The 11,253-nt window shown below is 41.0% G+C and overlaps 1 protein-coding gene across 2 annotated transcripts; it reads right to left on the minus strand.

The window, feature by feature from the left end:
- Positions 1–1,699: 1,699 nt before the first annotated feature.
- On the minus strand, positions 1,700–10,989 carry vegfd (vascular endothelial growth factor D). Of its 2 annotated transcripts, none has more exons than XM_049599904.1 (8): positions 10,396–10,989; positions 7,152–7,353; positions 6,945–7,065; positions 6,051–6,120; positions 5,774–5,901; positions 5,578–5,693; positions 2,902–3,067; positions 1,700–2,524 (listed from the first exon to the last, which is right to left on the minus strand). In XM_049599904.1, exons 1-8 carry the CDS (start codon positions 10,504–10,506, stop codon positions 2,515–2,517), a joined length of 924 nt encoding a protein of 307 aa, XP_049455861.1. In that variant the 5' UTR covers positions 10,507–10,989; the 3' UTR covers positions 1,700–2,514. The 2 variants fall into 2 exon arrangements, with proteins under 2 accessions (XP_049455861.1, XP_049455851.1); XM_049599894.1 differs by having other exon boundaries at positions 7,152–7,356.
- Positions 10,990–11,253: the final 264 nt, after the last annotated feature.

Genomic DNA, 11,253 nt, shown 5'->3' on the forward strand with positions numbered 1-11,253 from the left:
GAGAATGAAAAGCTCCTTGTCATTGGACTCATTCATCACTTACTATGGCTTTATTTCAGGGTTTTTGACGACAAACTATACTATGATTTTTTTTTTATGATTTTTGACGACATACTGTACCATGACTTTTTTTCACGATTTTTGACGACATACTATACTATGACTTTTTTCATGGTTTTTTACGACATACTATACCATGACTTTTTTTCGTGATTTTTGACGACATACTATACTATGACTTTTTTTCGTGATTTTTGGACGACACACTATACTATGACTTTGTTTCATGGTTTTTCACGACATACTATACTATGATTTTTTTCATGATTTTTGGACGACACACTATACTATGACTTTTTTTCGTGATTTTTGACGACATACTGTACCATGACTTTTTTTCATGGTTTTTCACGACATACTATACTACGACTTTTTTTCATGATTTTTTGATGACATACTATACTGTGACTTTTTTTCATGATTTTTAATGACACACTATACTATGACTTTTTTCATGATTTTTGACAACATACTAAACTATGACTTTTTTTCATGTTTTTTTTTTACTACGTCCATGCCATGATGTAATTTGAGGTCCTTGGGCATAGGTCTTTTGTTTGTTCGAGAGGCCTGGCTGAAAACTAAAGGGGACAGGTCGTCTGCTGTCAGGGCCCCGAGGCTCTGGAACAGTCTGCCCGAGGAAATCAGGTCAGTCGAGTTAGTGATCTCTTCTAAGTCCCTTCTTAATATATACTTTTATTAGAGACCCTTCACTGGTTTTAGTTTTAAGTTAATTTAAACCGAGGGTGTCAAACATACGGTCCTGGGGCTAGAACTGGCCTGCCAGAGGGTCCAATCTGGCCCACTAGATGACCTTGCACCCCCTAATAGTGATGATGCGCTTGTGAAGTGGTGCAAGGTTTCAGAAGTAAGTTGAACACTGAGTAGCTTCCTTCATGTAAAATGTGGCTTCAGAGGCAGTGTTTTTATCAGTTCTTTAAAAAGTTGTTTTCATGTCTTGTCTGTTTTAATTATTGACATGTAAAGCACTTTGTAACTCTGTTTTGAAAAGCACTTTATAAATAAAGATGATGATGATGATGGCGATGACGATGACGATGAAAATGATGACGATGAACATGAACATGAACATGATGATGAACTCTCCTCTTTGGCTTTGTCTTTGCCTGTATTTCACTGTAAATATTGTGTTGTAGTATTGTATTGAATTATTCCACGCTCAGTAATCTTACGCTAATTCTTTTAATTCCTCTTCCATGTCAAATAAACAAGTAAATAAATAAAATCAGTTTTTGCTTCTTCTGTTTAATCACAAAAACACATTAAATCCATTTAGATTCAAGGATTTTAAGCAATCAACACAAACGCTTCCAAAGATGGTGAATATTTGTAGAGACTCTGTATGTAGATGAAATCATATGATCAGGTTACAACGTGTCTTTCTGAAGAAACAACACTTAATTTATTGTTCACTGAACTGCTACGGAGTAAGAGATTTTGAGAATAAAGTCACAATATTAAGAGAATAAAGTTGTGACTTAATGACAAGCCACACTACTTCAAGAAAGAGTTGTCATATTACGAGAATGAGGGTGTAATTTTAAAAGAAATGAATAAAACCCTCATATATTTATGCAAGAAAGTCAGGTGACATGATATGAATAGCGACCCTGGTGACAGTCCCGTTCATTCATCATCCATCACATTTTCTCTCTGTCAGGTAGTTTGTCATGTTTTTTTTACCATGTCATCTGACTTTCTGGCATAAATATGAGTGTTTCTGGTAAAGTTTAATTACATAATATAAGGACTTTCTTCTTCTAAAATCATGACTTTATCCTTAAAATAGTATGACTTTATTCTCATTAAATCACCTCTTTATTTTTGTAATATTGTGATTTTTTTCCCCCAGCACAATTAGGACTTTATTCTTGCAATATTATGACTTAATTCTCAGAATCTGATTGTTGATCAATGTCACCCTTATACTCCATCATACTGAACAATGTAATTTCCCATGACAGAATTTAGCAGCCCTTGATGCCCATGATGTGTGCAACAAGTTTAAAAGCTTCTCCAAAGTTGTGTTTTGCACCCTTTTAAGCCCCGGTGAGGTCTGTACTCCACTATTTTGAAAAACAAGAGAAAATTGATTTATGAAGATTAAAAAACAGTGCATCCATCAGAAGATAAGCAATAATCCATAAATTCATCGCAGATTCAAATTATAAAAATAATCTTTTAATGTAAACTACATATTCAGTGCACAAAGAACAAAGGTACAAATCATAAACTTTAAACATTGATTGAAATAAAATGTAAACATGTTAAAAAATCAATTAACATGGTCATGTGAGTTAATATCTTCTTAATTAGTTAAAGTGATCGGCATAAATAGGACTGTAAATAAATTATGAGCCTTTTTTCTCTGCCTCCAAACATCCTTGGTGAGCAGGTTGTCGTAATTTCCCCCCCCGTGGACTTCTACATGGATCATTTGCATCTGTGAATAAAGAGAGACAATTTAGAAATATAAAATGAGCTTGAATTCAGACAAAGTAGAGCTCAGAAAGCCTGGATGAACCTGAACTCAGCAGGCGTTTTAGATCACTTTGTTCATTCTGTTCGTTATGCATGTCTGATTAGCTGCTGGGAATACACTTTTATTTACCTGAAACTTTTATTTTTGTTTTTATTTTTCTTCTTTTTTTGTATTTCCCAGCATGTTTTCCTTATAACAATTTTCCTCTCAATATGTCCCACCAGTTCCATGGCTCGGTCTTTTGTGTGTCTAATGTCCCTTTTGAGTACAGACTGGAACATTTAACATATCCATGGTAAACAAACAGATTATCATACGAAAGCCTCCCTCTGGTCTACCTGCAGGAGGCTTGATGAAAACGCTGATTTCTCCGGGCGCAGATGGAAGAGTTGAGATGACAGCGATGGATCAGTCTCGGCTGGAGAGTCGGCACAGGTCTGGGAAGACAGTCACAGCGCTCGACGTCTATCTCACAGTCAGGCATCCATGAACTGAGTGGTAACTCTGAGCAGGAGGTAATAATGGTGTTAGAAAGTCACAGAGACAGTGTACAAGAAATGTCTTTTCATTTTGTTAAGTGAATCTCTGTATTGTAACATGTATCACTTCCATACTTTGATAATTAACTTACAGTATATTCACTTCACTTTAATGTTTCAGTAAGCCTGCTGATGTTCAAATTAAAACATTGTGTTAAATATAATTTGATATACAATATGTTTAGTATTTTTGAGCTTACTGCTAACATCAGCATGTTAATACACTCACAAAGACAATGCTAACATGCTGATGCTTTACTGTAGTAGATATAATGTATGGTGGCTGACAAGGGCAAACGCGCTACAATGGCCCAAAAAATTTCCATTGCTGCAGCTTCAGAAACTGTTCCAGTTCAAAAACACATACAAAAATCCAAAACAAATACAACAACAGAAACATCCTGAAACTGAAAGTGCATGCTGCTGAAAGCCGAACCAAATAGATTAACAGCACACACTCAGGAAATACAGAAATGATGCAAAGTCGAAAACACATAAACCCCAGAAACAAATGGAACAGAAAAACACTGCATATCCAAACATAATGAAAACCGAGCACTTAGTAGAACATGATTTTCAGCTTGAGAGAGACCAGACGGGTGAGTGTGTTTGTGAGTGTGTTTGTGTTTAAAGCCAGAGGAAAAGTTAAGTAAAGAAGCAACATAAAAAGGTACAAAATTCTTTTCATATTAGGCCTCATTCTTCTCGTAAATGTGTTGCTCTTTTATAATACAGTGAAAACCACATACAGTGATCACAGTTACAGTGATCAACTGATTATATGGAACATCTTGGGAAAATCTTGGGACACAATCCTTCCTAATACAAATGCTGTTTAAATAATTCACTTATTGAGACCAAGTAGTCTGCTTACAGTGTTCATTTTGGGTCTTTTTATACATGACAACGTATGGAAAAACTGTTAAAAGCTTGCGGTTACCTGTCTGCTTCCAGCTGTCTACACACACACTGAAATCATGACATAAAAAAGAAATAGAAAGATCCATTCCCCTCAAAGCTTATGGCAAACTGCCTAAATCAAGCCAGAGAGGTGCAGCAGTCAAACTCTGTGTTCTTCAGACTACCTTCTGGAGTCTACTCAACAATGAGAAGCTAGCGATGGAGACCAAGCAGCAACCCATGGGCCTGAAAACTGAAGCCAACCCAGAAGTGCCAAAAACTGCAGTTCCTCAAACGGCCACTTGAGGGTGGCTCCAGGAATCATTTCCCATAGACGCCCATGTTAAAGTTCCCACTTAACAGAAGGAATAAAACTGCCTGATACAAAAAATGATTTTGGTCTCGAACGCTAATTTCAACATTCATGACAACTGTACAGGGGGTGAGTTTATTATAATTCACCCATTTACATTTTATAAGGGCCCAGAATTATGCATATTTAAGGGTGGGGCAACTTGACTGACAGACTGTCTGCGAGGCATCACCATGGTCTGTGAGGCAGATCCAACCTTCCCTCCATCAGAGCTCCAATATGGTCATTTCTGGCTCTAAAAAACAGAGATGGTGATGGCCGAAATGCCAAACTTGAGGCTTCAAAATGGCCAATGTCCAATACAGTCTGTAATAAAAAATATGCTGTTTCGTCTGGTCTGTCTCTCAGGTTTGAAAACGAAGCTGTTCCACTTACAGGCCTAGAAACCTGGAGGACTTCCGTAGCGTCGACTGGATATGCAGCATTTTTTCTGTTTCATTTGTTTTCATTTGTTTGTGTGTTTTTGATTTTGCACCATTTCTATTTGCAGTTTGTTTGCTGTTAACATATTTGTTTTGTCTTTCTGCAATCATTTTTTCCATTTGCAGGATGTTTCTGTTGTTGCCTTTACTCTAGTCTCGCTCACCAGACCTTTCTCAAGAAAAGAAAGGTCTGGCTGGGCCGACTCTCACTTTAAGATTGGAGAAAAAAAACGCCCCGGCTTTTTTTATTTCTTTCAACCAATCACAATCGTTCTGGGCGGTGCCACAGCAACGGTGCGCTTGCAAAAATATTGCCGGGGGGAAACAGGTTTTGGTGTAACACGCCCACAAAAATATCGCCTACAGGATGCGAACCATGGCAGAAAAATGGCTACATCCCCCCAAGATCAAACACTGCAAAAGTTAGTAAAGGACGTGTTGAAAACTGCTACACAACTGGAGGTGGCAGGGCGGGACTTCAGCGGGTGGCTCGTTCCGCCCAATGAGAGGCTGATCTATGCAGCAAACTTCCGCCCACTCAGACTACCTTTACCCTTGTTGGCCACCATAATATTTATCACCATGTTCACCATCTTAGCTTTGTGTGTTAGCATGCTATCATTTACTAATTAGCACAGTGCAGCTAGGTCTGATTTGGATGTCATTATTTTTGCAGGTGTTTGGTCATTAACCAAATGCAATTGAATTCGTCTTCAAGACATTATGAATGTCTGTTCACAATTTTGTGCCAATCCAGCCAACAGTTGTTGAGATGCACACCTTCTGTGCTGGAAGGGTAAGGTATGCATCTGTCAGATGAACAATCCCAAATCAGCCCACTGGCACAAAGTCTCCTGGAGTCCTCTGCCTCTGACCGCTGGCCCATCGGAGAGCAGCTGCCAATCAACCACATGGATTAGAACACAGATAAAAACAATAAATTGAGAATTAAGACTGACCAATGTTTTGGACTCACCCACTGCTCCCCTGAGGTTCAGCATTACGTCGTATTATGGCAGGCTCCATGCACCGGCACTCTGTATGATTAGCTACTTTTATTAGCACGGGCTCGGGTACAAACTTGAAGGGAATCACACTCAGGACCTGAAATGCATAGAATCACACAAACACACAGGTGTTGTGGTAAGAGTGTTTGAGAGCTAGTGCTGCTGTTGCAATGCTCCAGCCCTCGGAAAATAGTTAAATAATAAGGTTAAAAGGATATCCATGTGATCACAAACTTGTTTACTCACAGTTTTATTCACATATACAGTCGTTGTGTTTCTGCAGGTGACTCCTTCTTGGTTGCAGCAGCCACTGCACCTGTCAGTAAGAAAACAAATTCACATCTGGGTAAAGTGATGTGCATAAAAAAAATTACATAAGTTCTTTTAGTTGACTCTGGGGAGTTAAGGCTTGCCATGTTCATGAGAGTTTTCATAAAAGCTCTTGTTTGGTCAGAGGTCAAACTGAATCTGAATGGCCCCCAAGAAGTGCCCTGGGCTTTACATCCCATTTTGTAGATGCCAAACAGTGGAATTACAACACACAGGCTCATCACGTGATGCCACTGGGTCCAGAAAGACTTCTTCCTATCAACTTACAATGTGAAAGAGACATCTCTAAATCAGTGCATACATTTTTTTCGTGTCAACCCCGCTAAATGACTTGTTTCACCATCAGGATTTGACTCCACTCAGTCTGATAATATTTGGACAGTCTGGAAGAGCCGCAAGAATACATCATTTTAACACCATTCAAGTTAGCAGAACGCTAGGCTGCTAATCTCTAGCGCACTTGTTCTATGGGCCCAAAGATGTGGACAAAGCACTGATCATCCTGGCAAACAGATCGAATAGAAAATGGTTTGGGGGCCACCCAGCACCCTATGGGGGGCCAGATTTAGCCTGCAAGCCATGAGTTGCGTACTGCTGCCTTTGAAGGTGTTTTGAAAAACCTCAATTTTAGTGACCAAAAACTCTGTTCGTGTGTGGACAAGAGGCTAAAACATAGGGGAAAATATACATTTATAAAGGATATTTGTATACATATAGATGGGGCAAAGTGTTAGTGGTAGGATGCAGGGACAGTGCCACAGTATTAGGCCTGATGAACCATGTTAAAGTCTTGGGTCGTGTCAAACAAACCTGTGGACGGACACACAAGGTGGCTTGAAGAACATTGAGGGGTCGGTGCCAAGCTCCTTGGCCACGTCGACACACGTTTCCCTCGGCATGCACTGAGTCCGCTGCCACTCTTCATCTATGGCTAAATGGCAGAAACACAACATTCATAACCACATCAACACACATGTGTAGACTAACACGTAACATGTACTGAATGTTTTATCTGACCTTTGAGTATCTCCAGGCTGTAAGATTCGGCAGCGTAGCGTGTCGAGCGGTGTGAGCCCACTGAAGGTGGAGAAGAGAGGGTCTCTGGCTGCTGCAGTCTCAGACGACACTTCCACAACTTCCAGTCTGGAAAGTCTGCGAGCCTCAGCAGTTCATCCAGGCTGGAGGCTGACCGCACCTTCCTTTCCCACTGCTTCGCTTCCTGCTGGGATCACAGTCAAAAATCCGTCAATGTTTTGCATTAACATAAAAAAACCTCTTCAATATTGGTCTCAATTTCACTTGATGTCACTGTGTCTGTCTATTTGACAATACTGGTCTCTCTCGGTCCACCACTGTGGTCCAGACTGGAATATCTCAACAACTATTCAATGGATTGGCATAAAATTTGGTTCAGATATCCACGGTACCAGGAGAATCAGTCCAACTTTGGTGATGCCCTGAGATGTTTTCTAGCAGCAACATTGAGTTGACGTTTTTGGTTCAGTGGACAATATCTTGGCAAATATTAAAGAGATTGCTGTATAACTTCTCTCAGACATTCTTGGTCCCCAGAGGATGAAACCTACAGACACAGGTAATCGTAATCTTCATACATTTCCTCTGTCCTCTACTGCTTAAGGTTGTTTGGTTCAGAGTTAACTGTCTCAGCAACTATTGGATGTTTTGTAACTGAATTTTGTACAGACATTCATTGTCCCTATCTCCTATGTCTCACACACAGAATTGATACAGTCAGATAAAATAGTGAGGGGTAAACATGGCACACTGTGTAGAAGAAGAAGAAGATATACTTTATTAATCCCCAAGGGGAAATTCAATTTTTTCACTCTGTTGTCACATACATAGGCCCGAAATACACACACATGCACAAAGAGACCTGAACATGTACAGTATTAAATGGAGAGATGTCAGAGCGAGGGGGCTGTCCATGGACAGGTGCCCCGAGCAGTTGGGGGATCAGTGCCTTACTCAAGGGCACCTCCACAGTGCCCAGGAGGTGAACTGGTACCTCTTGAGCTACTAGTCCACACTCCATATTTGGTCCGGATGGGGACTTGAACCAGCGACCTTCCGATTCACAACACAGAGCTACTACCATCCCATGTAGTAAAGAAGGAGTAATTTCAGACACAGTCAAATCTGCGTTGGCTCAGTGTTCGCAAATTGGCAAATGTCTTGACCTGACGGGGACTTTGTCTGTAAGCTACATCCAATAAGAGCACTAGACACAGGTTGAGGACAGGGTAAGAGTATGGTCACACATTAGGTTCTGGTAGCAAAGCAAGATCGCATCTTGGTATCGCAGTTCAACTTTGGCAAGCTCTGACCAGTCTCAATCAATAGTGTGTGGAGGAAACACTGACTGTTACTGTGTCTAACAAGTTGATATTGTATGATACTGGACACGAAACATACAAACAGCCCCACATGAGAGATGCTGTCTGGCTGGCAGTGAGTCAGGAGACAGGCATGGAATGCAAGAAAATGGAAAATGTACCAATAACCTCATACTTCATGGTATTTATTAGCAAGCTAGCCAACATTAGCTTGCAAGTAAGCTTTCTGTGTGCCTTAAAATCTGGCACTGCCCGCATTCAGCATAAATGTTGCTTCAGCAATTGGTGGTTAATTTCCTGCAATTGCTCATGGGTGCTTGGACCCAAAAGTGGCACTGTGACATTTTAACAGGTGTGTGTGTGGTTGACAGGAAGACAGAAAGCGACAGAGAAAGGGTAAGACAGGGTGGAAGGTGGAATATTAAATGCAATGTTTCCGTAACTGGGAATGCTGTTTGGTCACTCTTTGACGCTGAAGCTGAGACAACAATTTGTGTAGTGTGAACAGTACAGCAACTTGACTTTGGAAGTTATGTAATGTGAACTCAGCTGAAGTACAGCCTCACAGAGCCACTAATGTTCAGAGCTATTCAAGCAAGCATGTTAGAAATAATAATGTACTGTATAATACAGTATGTGCATTATTTTTTCCCAGCGTCTGAGTTGATGCTTGCTGTAGCGTGGTTACTTGGAGCACTCGGCATGATGTCACACACATTAGACAGAGTGTGATTATCAACAGCTGCTGCAGCAAATTTGTGTGTCTGCTCTGGTCTGCCTCTCCGTCTCTGAATGCAGCTCATTCTGAAGCCTCATGACTCTGCTACCAAAGAGTATACATTCATGTACAGCAGTAGAATGACATGCAGCGGGATTTAAACCCCAGGACATCTGACAAATATGGGCCTCAGCCAACCACACCACCATCACACTCTTTAAGAGGAGGCAGCAGCAGTGGGAGAAAACCATAAAACCACCTGTCATGCTACATCAGATGGGTTCCCATGATGATGTAACGCAGAACAAAATGGAAGCTGGACAGATTGGATCTGTAGGGTTTGAGATTTTTACTGTTTTTGTTTTAACTTGTCGGCATTTTAAGAGAGTAGAAGAGGAGGAGAGGTTCATTTGTGAGGCAGGAAAAGCCAGAACCTGATACCGGATGGCCCGTCTACAAACATCAGAGAGGACAGTCATGGAATACTGCACTTGTCTGCACAGTGTTTGCTTTATATCCCCTGGACATCTGTAACGATCAGAGCCCTCTGATGTGTTCAGTGTGTTGCAGAACGGAGGGTGGGGCAGGTTTGGCTGGCTGACTGCTTCCACTTAAATCAGAGAAACAACAACAGAAAATAGGGAGGTTTCCCCTCCACAATTTCTACCAGGGGATAGACCCACTAATGAGAAACAGAGAGGGAGAGTGCCTGAGAAAGGGATGACAGGAAATGGAGATAAAGAAGGGGAAAGTTTAAACAGAGAAAGAGTGGAGAGAGGTAACAATGACAGCCAGATAAAAAAAAAAAAGAAGAGTGAAATGGTTCAATAATCCCTCTGACGCAGATATGATTATGGCATGCTTTTACTCCTTTTAGCCACATATGAGTGCTCACATGATGACTGTCAATTTTGGTTTCAGTGGACAGTGAGCACATGTGAGTGTAGCTGCACTGAAGGAAAGACAACACTACAAAAAATGAGTGTAATCAAGCATCAGTAATACAAAAGCAATGCGATGTTTTAATTTCTGCTCTCTAGACAAAGTAATATAATATATCAAAGTTATTTTAGTACCAAGGAAAACTGGTTTTCCAGGAAATCTGTTGTTATACATCAGATACAAATTACAGGAGGCTTGTTACTTGCGTGCACTTGAAGACATAAAGGCTTCACGCCACACTTACCCTACTTCCTCCTTCTGTGTGCATGCTGTGGCCCACGTTTATCCAACTCAGCTCCACCAACAGAGTCACCAAACAGGAGAATCTACACAGAGTCCGTTTAATCTTCATCATTATCCCTTGGCTCTGCCCGCAGTCTGTGAGAAGCACTCTGCAGTATGAACTTGTCTCCTTTTTCTTCTTGCCGAAAGCACTTAGAGATGGCTGCCTCTCTGACTCCCAGACCAGCTGAGTCCCTCAGACCACACACACACACACACCCCTCAGTCCTCTCAGTGCAGGTATGTGTAACACAAACTCTTGATCTTTCCAGCTGCACAGTAAAGAGCGTGTGTGTGTGTGTGTGTGTGTGTGTGTGTGTGTGTGTGTGAGAGTGTGTGAGCCAGACGTAACCTGTCGCAGCAACCCAGACACCCACCAGCCAAATGGAGAAGGTTAAAGAGGCTTTAAAACATGCACCTCTCACTGCAGATGCTTTGATGCAGAACCTGAGGTGTCCTGTTAAATAACAAGGCGGGCACAAGTCAGAAGCTGAAAATCACCTCAGAAAAAAAATAAATTCAAGATCCCCTTGAGGACTTCTCATCAGCACACACTCTGATGTCAGACTGGATTGTGAGGTATTTCTACATGAACAGATTCCTCTGTGTTTCTTCTTTATATATCCACCTCCTAAAAAAAAAAAAAAAAGTCTGCTGACTCCTGGCTTCCCCCTTAATGGCTAATTTCAGTGGTTACGATATCTGTATGTTAAACTTCCCTTCTGTCAGTTCGCCAGATCCTGCTGTGGTCTGTCCATGCATAAACGCCCTGAGGTGCAAGAGCAACCACACAATTCCTTCCACTAAGATGTGGGCTAAT

This window comes from Epinephelus fuscoguttatus, linkage group LG2, assembly GCF_011397635.1.
Source record: "Epinephelus fuscoguttatus linkage group LG2, E.fuscoguttatus.final_Chr_v1".
NCBI lineage: Eukaryota > Metazoa > Chordata > Actinopteri > Perciformes > Serranidae > Epinephelus > Epinephelus fuscoguttatus.

Bases quoted from the DNA above. Each gene is read 5' to 3' on its own strand.
- vegfd (XM_049599894.1), bottom strand. From the start codon at position 10,506: ATGATGAAGATTAAACGGACTCTGTGTAGATTCTCCTGTTTGGTGACT. The intron at 6,121-6,944 runs GTTTGTTTGACA...TCTTACTGACAG, and splicing joins CCTTGTGTGTCCGTCCACAG to GTGCAGTGGCTGCTGCAACC. The intron at 5,902-6,050 runs GTGAGTAAACAA...TATGCATTTCAG, and splicing joins CTGTATATGTGAATAAAACT to GTCCTGAGTGTGATTCCCTT.